An 18,681-nucleotide genomic window follows, 5' to 3' on the forward strand; every position below is an offset into this window, starting at 1 on the left:
GCTGATCCAGCCAGGAGCTCTGGGACCGATCAGGCTCTCCCCGGGCCTCAGTGGCTCGTCTCCTAAGGGAGAGGCCACAGATTCCTGGACCCACCACTACCCTTTCGGCCCATAGTCTTGAGGACAGAGGAGGTCAGCCAGTAAGGCCTGTTCAGCGCCTGGACTTACTCCCTCTCAGGCCCTGCTTCTGCCTCCGGCAGCCAAGGCAGAGGCAGGACAGGACCCAAGCAATGGAGGAACTTGGGGAATCTTCCTGGAGGCGACTTGCAAGTTCAGACCGCAACGTGGCTAGGGAAGAGGGCACATGTGTCCCCAGCAGAGGCACAGCTCCTTGTCCTAGAAGCTATGGGGACTCAGACCTCACTAGACAGACAGGTGGGGGATGGGTGGAGAGGCTCCCTGTCACTCACCCCTGAGCAGTCCCTCCCTCCCCTAGCCAGGGCCCACCTTGAGTGCTCTAGCCCTCTCTCATGGGTCTCAATGTCTGCTCACCACCTCTGCCACCGTCCTTCAGCGATAAGGCTGACACCAGGAAGTAACCTGGAACAGTTTTGCTCAGTCTCTGAAATGCCTCCTACACCCCTACAAATCTTACCTAAATACTGTCCAGAAGCCCTGTCCCCAGCTCCATTCCCAAGTCCTATCCTACCTGCCTGTGTCCTCTACCTTCCCTACGGAACAAATTATTTCAAGCATGCGACGATCTGGGTGTGACTGTAGAAGGCTGTGCCTGAGACATCAGTGGGTTACCCTGCTTATATCACTGTCACGCGACTACGCGTCCTTTGGGCCAGGCGTGTGTGACGGTGCCATAGTGTACCGGTGTGACTCCTGGGGGCATCTGTGTGCAGCTGTGCCGACGAAGACTCATGCACCGTTCTGGGAGGAGGCATCGACAAGCAGCCCTCCCAAGCACTCACCCTGTGGACTGTGTTTCTGGGTGTAGACAGCGGCGGCGGCAGCGGCAAGCACAGCACAGCAGGCCCATGGGACAGAAGCAGCCATCTGTTGGGAGAAATGGGTTGTGGAGGGGCAGCGTCAGCCCAGGCAGGAACCCCCTGGTGGGGTTAGGGATGCTGCTCTCGGGGAAGGCTGGGAAATCTCAGCCCCGGGGCCAGGGGCACTTTGACCCCAAACACCCTTCTTAATGGGGCTTGGGGTTCCCCTTTCCAGCATTGAAAACCAGCGTACTGTCACCTGTGGGAAGGATCGCTGAGATGGTGGCAGACAACTCCGGCAGTTTGTCATTCAGTAAGAGTGCTGACTGCAGAATGTAGTCAACCACGGATGAGTTATAGAACATCGGCAATGCCAGGGCCGTTTTTCAAAATTAAAAAACATACCTCGACCAGTGAGCTTAGCTAATTAGGTATCCACACCACAAACTGCAAGGGCAACGCTTTAGCTTAATTGAAGGTCTGTACTTCCCCAAAGTGCCTTGAACAGAAGGGCCCCTGCTACACTCCTGGGGAGAAAGCCTGAAACCTGGATGCTCAAGAGACCCCTGGATCTATCACTGGCCCCCACCCAGACTCCTCCTGGGCTCTGGAAACTCGGGGTATCAAGACAGTGGCACTCTCGCCAAGCCAGATGCAGCTCTGGCTTTACTGTGTCTCAGTGATCAAAAGGAAACGAAGACTGCTCATACGTGAGCCCTTCCCAGGGATTCTAGACCACCCTTCACCTCAGAGACGTGTTCTCAGAAGCCTGGGACCCCCAGCCCAGGAGGACCAGGGTCTACATGTGCTCATGCAGGTACATGAAGTACATCCAGGACATGTCCCCAGAAACCAGGAAGAATCCAGTGGTCCCCCCACTTAATGTCCTGCCTCCTGGAATGAGTTCAATTCCCCCACCCCAGCACATGCTCAGACCCGAGGCAGGGAAATAACTATTTCCTGGAAGACAGGCTCTAAGTGTGATAACCTCCCTTTTCTAAACTCAGGATAGAAACCAAGGGACTGTTAACCATGCAGAAGCAGAGACCCAAAGACAGACACCAGGGGATATTATGGGGTATTTAACCATGGCTGCTGTCCAGGCAGTCTCACAGTAGACCTTGCCCAGAAACACTGCCCAAACAACCATACAGAGCCCCCAAACAATCAGCTCCACACTCGAGCTGTCAAGAGAGCGCCTCCCACCATGCACACAGCCAGATAACCAGACAGAGAAGCGATCTGAGTGTAGCCAGCACAACCAGAGAAGCGGCCAAACACACGGCAAGCTGCTCAGCCAGACCCCAGCCGAGGAAGAGCAAGAGCTAAGGCAAAGAAACCGGCAGCGACAGTCGGTGCCAGAGACACCGCCAGAAACAGCCAGGGAAACTCTGACACACAAGCAGAGAAATTGCTAGACACACACAGCCATACACTCAGGCACAAAGCGAGAGAAAGAATCAGAGCCACAGCCGGATGCTCAGTCAGGAAGTATCCGCACCCCTGCAAACTCTGCCAGAGACACTGTTAGGGCCACAGCCAGAGATAGCATCAGAGATACGGCCAGAGACACCCAGACCAAGTGCTGGGAGGAGGGAGAGGAAGGTGGGCATTAACTGCCGCAGCCGGGTGGGAGCAAACCTGAATTCCTGGGAGCTCCTTTATGGGAAAGGGCTTCCACTGCCTTCTGTTTCCCTTACCCACCCCGGATTGCTCATCTCCTCTGAGCCTGCTTGTCCTGATGGCCACAGCTACAGCCACACTTTGCTGGTGTGGTCGTGACCCCTTTTCCACATTGGTGACTCCTAGGGCCTTGGTTACCTTCTGGCCAGGTTCCTTACGACTCTCAATCATGTCTCATCTTCAGCTACTCCCTAGGCCTAGGAGGTTAAGACAGTGACCAAAGGCACATCACTGCAAATTACACGAAGTCAGCTAGACTTCTGAGCTGATTCTGGAGAAAAAGAGACAGGCTGGAATCCTACCTGGTCATCTCCCCCTCCCCCCAACAACTCCCCCAGCCTTGGAAGGTAGCCCTCAGACCCTCCCCCTCTATCTCTGCCATCTGTCCACGCTTCTCTCCTACATCCTTGGCCTCAGTGCCAGTCCACTGAGCACCACCTGGGGACAAGAACCAGGCCACAGGCAGGCAGGCAGGCAGGTAGGTATGCAGGGAAGGAAGCAGAGTGGACAGAGGTCAGATCCAGAGGGAGAGTCAGAGCAAAGAGGAAAACCTCTGCTCCCTACTCCTTCTAGGTCCTAGTCAGGCTGGAGGCGGAAGATATCCAGGAGAGGCGCACATGCATCCTCTCCAGCGTGCACACACACACACACACACACACACACACACACACACACACACGCACACACACTTTCAGGCCCCCACAGGGGGAGGGGAGACTTCTTCATCAAAGTCGCCTCCATCAGCCCGATGAGTTACTGTAAGGGCCGGGCCCTGGGCCAACGGGGCTGCAGCCACAGGAGACGGGTGCTGCTGAGAGCTAGTGAGCTGGCTAGTGCTGCGGAGAGTGGGGGTGGGGTACCAAGACAGACACTGCAGGGTCTGGGCACCCGGAAACGGGAGAGCCTTGGGTAGGGGAAATGGGCCTGGTGAGGCAGAGTGCTGAGCGGGCTCTTCCAGGGACAAGGCACAGAGGCAGAAGAGGAAGAGAGGACACAGGGAGGAAGACAGGGCACACTGGGAACCGCAGACCCCCCGCGGCAAATGGGAAGACAGACACAAAGGCTCTCTCTGCCCACCCTAGACCATGGCAAGGAGCCTGTGTAACTCCTAAGGCTGGAAGGAGGCGGGCAGTCAATGCGGCACACAGGACTGACCAGGTGCCACAGCAGGTTCTTTCTGGGGTTGGAAGGATTCTCACTGGGGATCTAGAAGCCCAGCCTCTAGGAGACAGGGGTGAAATAAAGCCACACCCCTCTGCTTCCGCTGCTATAAAAACAACAACAAGACCACTCAGGGTAGCCCCCCCCACCTCTCCTCAATGCCCCAGTTAGGCCCACTCTCTAAATGGGGAGACTGAAGCTAGATGCATCGGGAACGTAACACCACCCACCACCTCCCTGCCCTCAATCACCTCCAACTCCCATCTCGGGGCCAATAGCTCCTTTCCCAGGAATTTTCCAAGTCCATACTTCCAGGCTAGGATGGATCTAGATGATAAAGGTCATACAGCCCGAGGGAAGGCGGTACACTGGCCTAGGCTCCTTACGGATCATCGAAGAAGAGGTTAAGGAAGGCGGTACACTGGCCTAGGCTCCTTACGGATCATCGAAGAAGAGGTTAAGCCCAGAAGGAAGATGGAAGAGAGCGGAAGCAGCCCAGTGCCCTCAGCACAAGGTTCCCAACACTTCTCACATGAACCCCGGTGTCACCATTATTTACACACACAAGTGACACAGAAGACAAATCCCAGGGCCCCAGTTTAGTGTCACTGCCCCACTGTGACACAAAGACACTAACTACCACACGGTGATAATAAATCAGTGAAAACGATACAATTGCACTGTTCACAATGACGCACAAGGATGTTGACAGTCATCATAGTAACAATGTTGCAATAAGATGACCCAACAATGCTCTGACACCTGTTGAGATGGATACAGTCACACAGGGCAGCACATGGCCACAAAGAGATGTTGACAGACTCAGTGACATACAGAATGATACCAGTTCACAGAAATGTTAGCGCCCATGGAGGCTGACAGTCACCATTAGTAATGCTGCCAGACACAGTGACAAGCTCCAGACTGGGGATCTCAATTACCCAGTTTTGGAGTCTGGTTTAGGATCTGGGACCCCAAGACCACTCTTCCCAGCCCCAGCAATGCCCCAGTTGTCCTGTGGCCCCACCTCACTGGTTGCCTAGCTAAAGGTACAATCTAGGGGAGGCTCTTTGAAAAGCCCCTATTATGGCTGCCAAGCCACAGCCAGAAGTTTGGAGAGTCCCTGCCAAAACCAGGTTGGGGTGGGGGTTAGCAGCACCACTGACTGGGTCTCAGCCACAGTGTGTGTGTGTGTGTGTGTGTGTGTGTGTGTGTGTGTGTGTGTGTGTGTGTTGATCTGCATGCAGTAGGGTGTCCTAAGCTATGGGTGGAGGCTGGCGTGAGGGTCAGGAATGTTCCTTCTGGCCTTGACAGTGAAGAAGGGCGGCCTCATGCAGTGACCTCAAAGCAAGGTTACCAATCCATCTCCAAGTTGGGTAATTGAGATTCAGTGGTCACTGGCCAGGACTCCTTTCCTTGCCCAGTACAGGGCTGAAGTGACTCTTTCACAGCTTCCTGCCCCTCTTTGACAACTCCAAACCCCCACAGCATCAGTAGAAAGGGTACCCTGGGTCCTCACTTCCTTCCCATCTTCTCACACAGCCCTAAAAGTCCTACGTATGGGCAAACACCCAGAACATGGATTCCAGTGCCAGGGAAGCCAGCAAGCCTCCGACCTGGGGAGACAATAGGGTGGAGCGAGGAAGAGAGACACACAACCAGGATAGGGTGAGCAGGGAAGACAAGGCCTGGCCTGGACAAGGGGGAGCTTGGGAGCGACAGGGCAGGAAGCCTTGCCGGCTGGGAGGCCCCCAGATCCCACCAGACCTAGACAGCCTGGACAGTGTGGGCAGTGGGGGCTGGAGCAGAGGCCTGAAGGGTTCACAGGTGGGATCGGGTCGGGGGAGGAGCAGGCCAGAGAGGAAGGCTGGCTCCTGGCAGTTGGTTGGCAGGTCCCCTCACCAGGGAGGGGGAGGGCACAGGTCACGGGCCAGCTCCCGGCTACAGGCTCCCGCTCAACAGTAGTAGTGTGTCTTCCTCCTGTCTTTCTGACTCTCTTGTCTCTGTCCCCCCCCCACTTTGAATCCAGACCTCTTCTTCCTCTCATGTCTGGGTGCCACCACCTCAAAGGACAGGAGCTTGTGAATTCAGAAGCTGTGACTGAGGTTGGAATTCCAGCCTTCTTCTCCTCCTGGGCTGCTACACCCCCTCCCACTATGGAGCAAGCCTCAGTGCTGGGGGTGGGGGATGCCACCCCAGCACAAGTGCCCTCCTCCTGCTGAGAAGGGGGGAGGACAGGCTGAGCACCAGTGGGAGGGGGCCAGGAAGGAGCCAGGGGGAGCGGTCCCCCAGCCCCAGCCGCTGGCTGAGGTTGTGGAAAAGGAGGCGGCCCGATGTGAGTGAGTTGGGGGGGTGGGTATCCGCACCTGCTGTTGTGACCTCCACAGCCAGAGATGGGGGCCTGTCGGGGGAGGGACACACAGATTCCGATGGATTTTGGCAGCAGCCTGGACTCTAAGTGCTCCCACCCCCCAACCCCCAGCCTCTTGTACCGTGGGGACCCTGAGTTCAGCATGTGCGTGCCCTGCTTGCTGCACGTGTGTGCGGGCGTGTTGGGGGAGCCTGGGGCCCTCAATTGATGGGCCTGGCTCAGCAGCTGGGGATGTGTCTTGGGAAGATGGGAATCCATCCCACCAGCCTGTGCCCACATGGAGAGGTCCACTCGGAGCCCTGGAAGCTGCACACAAGCATCCCTCTAGATGCAGAAGGTCTGGGATTTTTTTTCTTCAGAAGTCATTTGCTCCAGCCCCTGCCTCTAACATGGAGAGCAGGACAGGGCAGGTGAATGTATAGCCTCTCTTTGGGCACATGCTCTGCACAGCTTCACAGACTCTGAGGCACAGGTGGCCAACTCCCTCCTCCCCAAGCCCAGTCCAGTCTATGGTTCCCAGAAGAATCAGGAGGACCCTCCACCCAGGAAAGGCCTACCAGTCAAGGGAAAGGCTGTGCCGGGCAGTGTGTGGCTGCTTTGGAGAGACAGTGTTGCAGGGGGAGGTTAGCCTGCCAGATGCCATGATCCCCGGGGGATGGGCAAAGCGGTAGGGGTGAATGGGACTCCAGCTGGGGTAGGAGGTAGGAAAGGGTCTACAGTAAGTGTCCAGCTGGGAGAAGACAGGATGGACAAGACAGCTCTTGAGACTTGGGGCCTAGTTCAAAGACCTGTCTGTCTCCTCTACCATCCCCCACCCTCTCCCCTGCCAGATGACTGTTAAAGTACAAACGCACACCTTTAATCCCAGCACTGGGGAGGTAGAGGCAGGCAGATCTCCACTGAATTAGAGGCCAGCCTGGTTTACATACTGAGTTCCAGGACAGCCAGGGCTAGGCAGAGAGACCCTGTCTCAAAACAACAACAAAGAACACAACTCCCCCTCAAAAAAGAAGTCCATGCATGTAAGTATGTACACACACACACACACACACACACACACACACACACACACACACACCAGCAGGGCACGTGAAGCAGGAGTTTGTAACAGGAAGAACTGAAGATGGTCTTTTTGGCAGAGCCAGAGTTAGTGGGGGGAGAAATTTCTTTTTCCTTATGGAACAATGTTCTGTTTTCTCTGCCCCCTTAGCATGCACGTGTGCCATGCATGCTACTTCTGAGGAACCTTCTGGTCTGCTGGGTAAGAGCAAGCCATCCTCCCTCCCTCCCCCCTCCCCGCTCTTCACAATCTGTTCCTGATGGTAAACACAGGCATGAATACACACACCCACATGTTCACACACACCAGCAGCTCAGGGTGACACAGGACCCAGTGTTCACCTCACCCCAGGATGAAGCACACGCTAGAGGGCTCTTCCAGCCACCCAGGGAGCTTCCCGAGGCCCCCATCTCCACATCCACACAGCCAGTACTCTGCAGACATTCCCAGCAGGCAGCCACACACACACACACACACACACACACACACACACACACACACACACTGGCATTCAGTCTACAGTCACAACCACATATCATGGCCTCCCCTGTGGACACCCATATTGGTTCTCTCTCTCTCTCTCTCTCTCTCTCTCTCTCTCTCTCTCTCTCTCTCTCTCTCCCGCGCACACACACACACACACACACACACACACACTCACACACGTTAAAGTCACAGTTGCACAGAGACTCCCTCACACCACCGTTTCACATATGGATACCATCATCACACTCAAGGCTGTCAACCTTCCACACAGACAGCACCGTATGTATACCTTCAAAAACCCAGAGCTCCCCCCGGTCACCCGCAGCCCGCTGTCCTCACAATGGGAAACACACACGGACACTCATGGCAGTCACACACGCTGGAACCTCGGTGTGCTTGAGCGAAGGAGATAAAGCAAAGGGCTGAAGTCAGGCGTGAAAGGGGAGGGGAGGATTCCCTTCTTGAAAAGGTGAAGGACGACCATCATTTCCCGGTCAGTTCCTCCAACCCTGCTCTCAACAACATTAGAGGATAGAGGGAGATCCAGGAGGGCTGCAGGGGCGAGGAAGCCCTGGCGTGAGAGAGATGGCAGTACTGGTAACAGCAGGTACCAGAAAAAACCCCAAACTAGCCTGGGCCTCAGGCCCCCCTGATGTCTCGAGGCTAAGGAGCAACAGGCCTCACTCTAACGGCATCCTAACACGCACACCCTGCCGGCTCTGTGCTCCTCACCTGTCTCTAATGCATCCAGATAGCAGGCCTCCACGAGATGGAGGAGAAGGAAATGAATACACCTCTACCTGAACAACCACCCCCAAGCCGCCATCAGTGCCAGGAGGCCCAGAGAGAGGAGGAGACGGGTGCCCAGCAGCAGACAAAGTAGGAGCTCGCTCAACTAACCACTTTAGGGCCCAAGACTCCCGAAGGGCTCTTGGGCACTGGGGTCCACCCTCAGCTCCCATCACAGGAGCTGACACCGGGTCCCGAGTCACAGTCCAGGCAGGATGGGATGCAGGCTGAGCTGGCCAGTCCCCAACCCGGACCAACTGGGGATGCTGCTGACAGACACTCTTAGCCCTTGCCACCCCAGCTGTGGCAGTGGCCCTTGAGGCTTGCATCCCATGAAGAGCCTGCTCTGCTCCCTGGACTAGGCATGGCAGCAAACGCCAGGACAATACCCAAGGAAACTAGCCAGGCAGGGCAACCCCACCAAGGCCAGGTGATGCCGAATTGAGGAAAGCAGAAGAAATCAGGCACCAAAGAAATCAGGCAGCGGGGTCTAAGGAAGCCGGGTGACAGTGTCGTCGCAAAGGCAGGCAGGCAGGCAGGCACCGGTGGCGCCAAATGAAGACAGGTACTAGGGACTAGAGTGAGCTGGGAGGTGTGGACAAATGAGGCCAGGCACCGGGGACTAGAGTGAGCTGGGAGGTGTGGACGAATGAAGCCAGGCTTCGGGGATCAAATGAAACTAGGCAAGAGGCCCACAGGATGTGAGAGAAGAGAGATATCAGGAACTCATCCCCTGTCGAGATGTCACCCCCACATCCTAGGCCTCCCTCTCGGTAGCCCCCCCTCCCCCAGGCCGGTGGACACAGCCAGAGCCCCCTCCCCTCTCAGAGGCCTGGTCCGCCTGCAGCCAATGGGCCCCGGCCCCATCCCTGAGACCTCAGGAAGTCCCAGTCCCTCCCACCGGCTGCTGAGGCAGGGGGGCTGGGGAGAGAGCGCAGAGAAGAGAGACAGCTTGGCAGGGGGAGCGCCGAGCAGCCGCGGGGGGCGGGGGCCGAGGAAGGAGCGGGAAGCGCCGCGGCGGGCTGGCGGGCTGGCGCGGGCGGGGGCGTCTCCGCCGCGGCGGGGCGGCGGGGTGACAAGTTCTCGGCCCCGCGGCCGCGCGCACTGACCTGGGTCCCCGCGCAGGCGCCCGGCCGGGGCTCGGCGCTCCGTGGGTCCGCCCGGCAGCCTGCGGGCATCGGTCCCCCCGGGCTTCCCCACCTCCCCCCGAGGGGCCGGGCAGGAGCGGCCGCGGCCGCGCCGGAGCCAGCGGGCGAGCGAGAGGGCGAGAGGGCGAGCGGGGCGGCGAGCGGGCCGGGAGGGGGGAGGCAGCGCGCCGGGAGCCGAGCGAGCGAGCGAGCGAGCCGAGGCAGCAAGTGAGGGACGGCATGCAGTGAGGTCATCCTTTGAATCTAATTGTCTGAGTCAGGAGGAGATGTGGCACTTGATGCTGGGGGAGGGGTGGGGAGGGGACCCTCGGCACAGCCAGGGGTGGCGGGCCCCACTCCCCCCCCCTCCAACTCGCGGCGTGGATGTGGGGCTCGGGGCTGACCCCTGCTGCCCGGGTATCAGCTAGTCTGGAGACGCGCGACTCGGTCCCAGGTCAGGGCCACCTTCCTTCCCATCCATCCTCTTGGGAGTGGTGGGGACCTGCCGGAGCCGGGTCGTCTTTCTGCCTTTTTGGAGGAAATGGCAGACACCCCCACACCCAGTCATAATTCTGCCCTGGAAGAAGGGGAGACTTCAGACCTTCAGCCTGCCCTCCACATTGTCTCGATGCACTTCAGGAAAATGGGCCTGGGACTCTTCGCCCAAGTTAACTACCTGCACTGGGAATCTGGTCCAGGGGAGAAACTGAGCCCTATTCACTAGTTTGCTCTCTGGGAAGCACAGTGCAAAGGCCACCGGACTTCCCTCCAATCCACCCCCCAACACACACACACTTCTTGTTCTACTTGCCCAAGCCTCATTCAGGAGGGCCAAACAGGGCCAATATCCTGGGGTACCAGGAAGCTACCCAAAGCACTCAGCTCCTCAGACAGTAGCCGGCTGGGCAAGTCAGCAACTAGGCCTTGGGCTGCTCAGGCTCGCACACCCAATGCATGTGCACAGGAGCACACGAACACATTTGCACACTCTGGCACGGGGACGGACCAGGCAGCCGGGGATGCTCACCAAGGGCCACATGCCCCTCCCCTCGCCCCCGTGGGGGAGGGGTGATAAATATTTAAGGGGCTTTTAGCTCAGAAGGGGCTGAAGCCGGGGGAGGGAGGGGGATCCACGCTGCCTGATTAATGGGGTTACGGGCTTGGATCAATCTGTCCGCCTGCCGCTCCCTCCTTCCCCCTCCTCCCTCCCTCCGCCTAATGCGCTTTATCAGGAGACGTTTTTCTGACTTGGCAGCGTCGGGCGTTTTAAATAGACCCATTTAGAGCTCGGGTTGGGGGAGAAGAAGGGGGAGGTGGAGTGAGACAGAGATTGAGACGGGCAGGGAGACAGAGACAAATAGGGAGAGAGACGCCCGGAAGAGAGAGACGAGAGAGAGAGAGAGAGAGAGAGAGAGAGAGAGAGAGAGAGAGAGAGAGAGAGAGAACTGAGAGGGGAGACTGAGGGCTGGACTCCCGTGGAGGCTGAGATGGAGCGAGGTGATGGGAGGCCAATGCGAAGGTGGGGGCTGCAGAGCAGAAACAAATACCAGAAGACAGAGAGGCAGGCACCGGCCGCGGCGGCGGAAACCCAGGGAGAGGCTCTCTGCAAGGGCTGAGTGCTAGCCTGGGAGACAGCAGATATCTTTTATTTCCAAAAACAGTTTTTCATGCACTTTGTTAAATTAAAAAGCTGTTTTTAAAGTGGCGCTGGAGGTACTGCTGGGGGAGGGTGGACAGAACTGCCAAGCCCTCCCTCCTCAGCCTCCTCAGCCCCACAGAAGCTGCATCAAGCCCCTGGGGTGTCTCCAGCTCCCCTGCTCTCGGAGATCCTCTGAGATCCCCAGGGACAGGGTCAGGGCATCTGAGCTACTGTTCACTGGCAGGAAGTCCTTCCTGCTGTCTGGCCTCAGTCCCTCTTGCTGCGGGGAGCTCAGTCTTTCTCCTGAGCACTACCCTCTCTCTCTTCTCAAGGCTCTCTTCTGGCTTCCTATAGGGCTCCAATTGGGAGGAGGGGTGAATTATGTGCTCGGATGGCCCAGCGGCCTGTTGTCCTAATGGGACATCAGATTCCCAGGTACACCCCAATAAGCATCACCTATTAGTCTATAAATCCACTTCCTAGCCCCTCCCAGTTTGAACTGCTAACACAGACCCCCCCCCCATATGTCTTTGGATCCTAACACTACAGCCATGTCCTCTTCAGGACCCCTGAACCATCTAAGCTCCCTTTAAGGCCAGGTGCCAGCCTGGACTGTAGTGTGATCAAATGCCCTGCAACACTGGACTACCCCACTCCCATCCTGAACAACATGCACTCCTAGTTTTGAAGGGTTGGTGTCCGTGCCACCCCCCACCCCCACCAACCCCCCACCCAGCACCCCAAGCCGGGAAAATGGCCAGTCTGTTTAGGAGCTGAGATGAAAAGCCCAGCCGGCCTTTGTGGGCCTCTGGCCTTTGTGGGCCTTTGGCGCGTTTTGGACAATAGGCCCTTCCGTTCCGCTCCAGTGCCTCAATTCCTCAGATGCCCCCATCCTGGGGCTGCCAATCCCGGGGCCTTGCCTGACTTGAATGAGAGGCAAGGAGAGTCAGGTTCAGCCCCACTGCTGGCCCCAGAAGATTTTGGACCTTCCCACCTGCCATTCCACCTCCTTCAAGCTCAGCCGCTCCCCTAGAGCCAGGGAGATGCTGGGGGGGGTGGGGGTGGGGGTGGAGAGGGAAGCGGAAGACACAGAACCGCAACAACCGATCATTCCTCCGTCTGGCATCCAGCGCCCCTCGTGCGGAAGTGTGTCCTGACCTGGTGCTGCCCTTCCCTGGGTGACAGTGGATGCGTCTCTCTCCTTCTCTGGGCCTGACATGGGGGCAGGAAGCACCTCAAGCCCATGGCCTCAGGAGGAACTGAAGGTGGGAATCTCAGGGTTTTCACGCATGGCCTCCAGGCCTCCAGCCCCAGTGCACCAGCCTGAGGCCCCAAGACTGACCCGCTCTGCCTGGGCTCTCGGCACCTACCTCTTCACCACCAGTCAGACTCCAGGGACATCAATATTATCCTCCTCTCCAGACCAAGTCTCCTCCTGGGACTTCCGAAACCAAGAAGGCGAGATGCTGCGGCAGGCTGGGCTCTAGAAGGGCAAAGGACATACGTCAGGTCACAGGGAAGCCACAGGTCTTAGTGAGCTCACAAGTCCACACTGAAGGGAAGACCGGCCATCTCACTGTTCTCATCTGTGAAATGGAGTCAGAGTTACCTTGGAGCACTGTTTTAAGGATTCAGCACAAAAAAAAAAAAAAAATGTGACTGAAGGATTATGGTGTCTGCTGATCCAAGGGCCTGAGCGGTTGCTAGTGGATGAGCTGTGGGTCTATCTCAGTGAGAGTGCGGACCTAGCATGGACTCCCCAGCACTGCCCCCCCAAAGCTAGCTGCTATGATCACATATCTGCAAGAAGCAGATATGCCTGGAAGAGAGACAAACAGTACAGTGTTCCTCTACGCCTTCCTCGGCTGACTTCAGTTCTAAACCACAGGGACAAACAAAGGGTACAGGATAGGCCTGACACCACTCACAGATACATACCACAAATTCCCACACAAGCAGGGTTCAGACAGAAGGACCTCCCGTCACACACACACATACACACACACACACACACACACACACACACACACACACACACAGAGGAGGGGGAGCGCCATGGGCGTGGGCGTGAATACCCACCACTCTGATGTCCTCCACATCCCACCACAACTTGCTGAGCATCTGTCATGTGCCAGGAAATGTTAACCTCGTCTGCACCACCCCCTCTGGGTGATCTCTGCATGAGCTAGGTGCTAATAGTCTTGCCACTTGACAGCTAAAAACCCTGAAGTTCAAGAATGTTAGACAACGTGTCCAAGACTGCAGAGCTGATCACTCCTGGAGCCTTGAATGGAGTCAGTACCCGCTTCCAAAGCCTAACGTACCCGTCTGCCTCTGTGGCTCTCACCCACTTACACAGTGCTTTTCCAGTGATGCAAACAGCTAGGATTTTTTTTTTTTCTTTTCATTTTTGCAGTGCTGGGAACCCCGTGCTCGGAACTCACTCTCACTGAGCTACACCTGCAGCCCATCAGCTAGGAACTGCTCGGGGCCTTCGCTAGAAGACTTTATATTGAGTCCTTAACTGACTTCTGACTTTTTTTTTCCCCAGACAGACTCCCACTATGTTCAGCAGGCTGGCCTTAAATGCTCAAGAGACATTCCTGCCTCTGCCTCCCAAGTTCTGAGAGTATAAGTGTGTGCCACCACCTCCAGCTTAACTTACATATAGCTTTCCTTTTTTATTTTAGGTTTTCTGAGACAGGATTTCTCTGGGTAGGCTTGGCTGCCCTGGAACTCACTCTGTAGCCCAGGCTGGCCTTGACCTCAGAGATCTGCCTGGCTCTGCCTCCCGAGTGCTGGGATTAAAGGTGTGAGCCACCACTGCCTGTCTTTCTTCCTTTATTTTTTTAAGAGTTATTTATTTTATGTATATGAGTATTTTCCCTGCATGTATGCATATCATGTGAGTGTGTGGTTCCCTTGGAGGTCAGAAGAGGTGGGTTAGAACCCCTGGGACTGGAGTGACAGGTTACATGAGCTGCCATGTGGGTCCTGGGTCTTTTTGAGAGCAACAATGCTTTTAATAACCACTAAGTCATGTCTCCAGCTCCCAACTTACATTTAAAAGCAAATTTTTGTCATGTGTGTGCATGCACCTAAGTGTGTGTGTGTGCACCACATGTATGCAGGAGGTTGAAGTCAGTGGAGGCATCAGATTCCCTTAGCGGAAGTTACAAGCCATGTGGGTGCTGGGACCTGAACCTGGGTCCTCTACAAGAGCAGGAAGTGCTCTTAACCGCTGAGTCATCTCTCCAGCCGGCTTAACTTACATTTTTGTGCTGAATCATCAAAACAGCCTTCTGAGACAACCTTATTTCCATTCTGTAGTGAGAACCCCGAGACAGCAAAAGCGACTTGTCCCAAATCTCACGACTGGCCACTGGCAAGGGCCCTGGGAATTCAGGGTTATCAAAAAGCTTCCATGAAATCTAGGCACTCACTAGACCCCTCACCTTCTACAAGTTCCCAAGAGACAGCCAGGGTCTGACTGCTTCCTCAACAGGTCCCAGAATAAATCTGCCAAAGGTATGATTAGGGGCCTAAATGCATGCTCATGAGGGAGGCAGGGGGCTCTGCCATGGAATCCTGCCCAGAAACCAGACACATCAGTAACCAGAAAAGGCCAGTAACTCAAACAGCGTGTTAGAGAGACAGGCTGACTGCTGGTGACAGATACCAACACACCAAGACACCCCGAAGAGAGGGGATGGAAGGGAGGACAGGCGTATGTCAAACCGAAGAATGGCAGGTAGCCTGACAAAGAGATGATGTCGGCGGAGAGGGGACAGGCTGACAGGACAACACAGACTGATGCACACTGACAGGCAGACACACAGACAAATACAGAGCCGTCTGACCTTCACAAGAAAAAAAAAAAAAGCCAGCGAGGCTCAAGCTGTGTGTGGCATGTATGTGCGTGTGCGTGTTGGGGAAGCATGCAGCATCGCTACGCACATTACACCAGCTGCTTCCAGCAATTTCATCTGATTAATAATAAATGCCCTGTAATTACAGCTGCTCCCCCAGCCCTTCTTCCTGGTTTTCGTCAGCTGCCGCCAGGCCAGCCCCCTCCTTCCCCGCTGGCCGGCCGCGTGGACCCCATGCTCCTCTCCATCCCTCACCTGCAGCTTTCTAGGAGACCGAGAGAATGGGAGCTGACAGCCCAGATTCCCGCTCTGCAGGGGGCTACCGTCTCTCTAACTTGGATGAATGCCCTTAGGTGCCAAGCAAGACGCCCTCTCACTTAGTTTCACTCACACCTCCCCACCACCACCACCACCTGTGTATAACCCTAATGCTAATATGGCGGAGGGGCCCAGGCCTGAGACACAGGCAGGTGAACTCTCATTGCCTACCATCACCCTTTTGCTCAAAGATGTCACCACCACCCACAACTGCCTTAACCTTGGAAACTCAAACGGCTCAAAGGAAGAAGGCACCAGGACAAGGGACCTCCCCCGGCCCCACGCCAACTCTAAATATTCTAGTCTCTGCCCACTTGAATACACACCCTCCAGCTTTGGATACTGGGTGGCTCTGGCTCCCCATTCCTCAGTGCCCCCCTACCCCCCCCCCCACCCCAGCCTACCTCCTTCCAGGCCTCCTACCCTAAATCTCCAAAGCATCTCTATCAGAATCAGCTGCGGGTCTGTGCCGATCTGTTTCTAATCGCTGGGGCCTGGTTCACGCTTGCCCCCCCACCCCAATATTGATTCCATTATTTGGAGAGACATTGACGTCAGGGGCCTGGATGGGTGCCAAAACCTCCTTCTCTCCAGGCCTGGGCCAGGGCCCAGCCCCCCCCCCCCATCCTGCGATTTCACGGAGGGGCCTGGAAAGGTCAGCTCACGGGCCAAGGTCACGTGGCATCTGCCTTCTGATACTGGACTCCTCTTGCCTTTTTTGGGGACCACCAGGCTGCTCCTCCTCCTCCTGAGAAGAGGGCTTACACAAAGGCCCGAGGTCAGAAGTGAGGTAGAAGTCTACAAAAGGGGGTCTCAGAACCCTTGCTGGAACTCCGCTGCATGGAGGGGGACAGGGATGGGCAGTGGCTCAGAAGAGGGCACTTGGGGAAGATTCTGTTTACTTACCACACGCTTGCTCACTCAGAACTTGAAAAGGTGCCTACTGACGACTTGAGTTGTACTTCTGGATGCTCTCAGGCCGCTAAGGAGGAAATCCTACAGTGTTTAGGACCACCAGCTGCCCTGAATGCTGTCAGAGTCTGACTAATCCGCATAACTGATTTGATAAACTTTTGCTCTGTACAAACCAAAGGCTCGGTCTCTCGTACGCTTGCCACCCAGGCTCACCTCAGTTTCTCCAACTCTCACGTTTACTCATAGCTTTTCCTAGGAGACTCTCATAGTAGTGTGGGTGTGTGAATCTCTCCTTTTCTCTCCCCAACTAAGGTGCAGCCATGCTACATGGGCCCCCACCAGTAACTCCCAGGGTCTGGCAGGATTGAGTATTTTTAAGGTCCAAATGTTGTATTCTCAGACATTAATAACCAATACAGACAGTCCACCCTGCCTGAAGCAGCTACCCAGCTTCAGAGCTGAGTTTTGGTGGCTTGGATATGGGGTCCATTCTCCGGACCTACAGTCCGGAGTGAGGGATACATTTGATGCTGTAGGGGAATAAAGACTTTCCTATCACCAGAAAAATCACCATTGTGTGTGTGTGTGGGGGGGGCCAGAATGACCTCCAGGCAATGCCTCAGGACCAGGTCACTGCTCTCATCCAGACCTAACTAAAGTGTCTAATTCCTGCCCTCGTTCTCTGAGCAAAGGGAAGCTTTTCCCAATTCTAACTTGCAAGTCATTCACAGACCCTTTGAACCAAAGAGGGGTGCACACGGGAGCTGCTGGTCCTCAAAACTTAAACTCGAACTCTTCTCCCCACATCATGCCTCAACATTTATGGAGAATCCACTTCCTGCTGAGCACTGGGAATCCGGTCCTGCCCACAAGAAGCCCCGTGTCTGACGGGAGAGAAAAGGCATTTCCCCTACTCTATGCCCCATCTATGTCCCAGGCAGGCACAGCGGTGCATGAGGCAGAATCAGAACCCACCGAGTTCAAGGGCAACACTACCACCTTGCTGAGCTATGCGAGGAGGAAAGAACACATAGAGGTATGGTGGGACACTGCCCTGGATCTGTGGAAATCTGTCCCACACGTTCACGGACTCTCCAGCACATTCCCAACACACACATAGGCCCTGGTAAGTCACCACCCCAGTCTAACTTCAATTGCTTCTGCTGCAGCCCCAGCTCCAGCTTCTGGGAGCCAGTTCTCTACAGGGACAGGGTCTCACACTAACAACGCCCACATCTGCTCCAGCCCTCACCCTGTGGCAGCCAGAGCTCCTGCCTCTGGTGACCCCCAACCCAGCACAGTTCCATACTTTAGGGGCTCCCTTTTTGCCTGTTGCAAAGATGAAGGGGGACAATGACCCCCTGCTCTCCATCCATAGTCCCTCCCCCCAGGAAACCAGAGCCCATGTGGGTGTGGTCACCCAGGGCCACAGGAGTTCCCCCACCCGTAGTGGGTCTGGAGGAGGGGTCAGTTCACTTCAGCCTTCTTGCTTCCTGGGACCCCCCCCTCCCCAAACCAGGCACACATGGTCCCCCCCCCAACCGATCTGCATTTCAAAGAAAATCCACTCCATATGTTTCCGATTCATTTACACTTCAACTCGCCATGGGGGGGCAGAGTGCAGGACGCCTTGCCTCCAAGCCCCCTCCCCCATAGGGGAGCTGGAGAGCATGTGTCCAAAGGGACACATCTTTCACGGCTATGGAGCAGTGAAAGCCTGACCACCTCAGCCTGATGCACCCCCTCCATGGACCGAGTCTCTACTGTGTAAGCTCCTAGGGGTGGGGGACAGTATGCCTCAGGTGATCCCACCCACTGGTCTCCACAGTGGGCTTGTGAAGTCCAGGACCATCTCTCTAAGGCAGGTAGAGTCCCAGGGCTGGCTGCAGCCCAGACTCCCTAGGGCTACTGTTCTTTCAGGGAGCAGGGGGGTGGGTAGGTATTCCTGGGTAAACACTGGAGCCAGGAGACGTAACATGGCCCCTACCCTTCTCCAGCAGGCAAAGGGTAGAGAGAGATGCACTTCTCTCTTAGCATAACAAATGCAGCACCTGGGAACTTTCCTGGAGCCCTACCCCCACCCCCAAGGATGCGTGGGTTGAGGGGAGGGGTGTCTTGGGAGGACGCGAGTCTCATCTGCCCCCACCTGGCCCTGATCCTTTCTACCATGGAAGTGGTGCCCACAACTATTTAAGGAGTATGCACATGGCACATGGAGGAATCTGACGGTTCACTGACCCCTGTACCAACAAACCACTCAGACATCCTGCCAAGGGCTCTGTTGGCTGTGGAAGGCCGGGAGGGAGACTCTGACCACTCAGTGTT

General features: G+C 56.1%; 1 protein-coding gene across 6 annotated transcripts in view; it reads right to left on the reverse strand.

Moving 5' to 3' along the window:
- Cntfr (ciliary neurotrophic factor receptor) overlaps positions 1 to 18,681 on the reverse strand; it is a 39,894-nt gene that overhangs the window by 17,740 nt on the left and 3,473 nt on the right. For 3 of the 6 annotated variants that reach the window (XM_042271009.2, XM_016004552.2, XM_006985960.4), the window contains exons 2-3: positions 12,625 to 12,737; positions 921 to 1,005 (exon numbers count right to left, since the gene is read on the reverse strand). In XM_042271009.2, the coding sequence (XP_042126943.1) occupies positions 921 to 1,005 (85 nt within the window). In that variant the 5' untranslated portion in view covers positions 12,625 to 12,737. Of the gene's footprint in view, positions 1 to 920; positions 1,006 to 9,597; positions 9,709 to 12,624; positions 12,738 to 18,681 lie in introns of those variants that run through there. The other 3 variants (XM_042271010.2, XM_006985962.4, XM_076564052.1) reach the window with 2 other exon arrangements.

The sequence above is a fragment of the Peromyscus maniculatus genome, chromosome 2 (assembly GCF_049852395.1).
Source record: "Peromyscus maniculatus bairdii isolate BWxNUB_F1_BW_parent chromosome 2, HU_Pman_BW_mat_3.1, whole genome shotgun sequence".
NCBI lineage: Eukaryota > Metazoa > Chordata > Mammalia > Rodentia > Cricetidae > Peromyscus > Peromyscus maniculatus.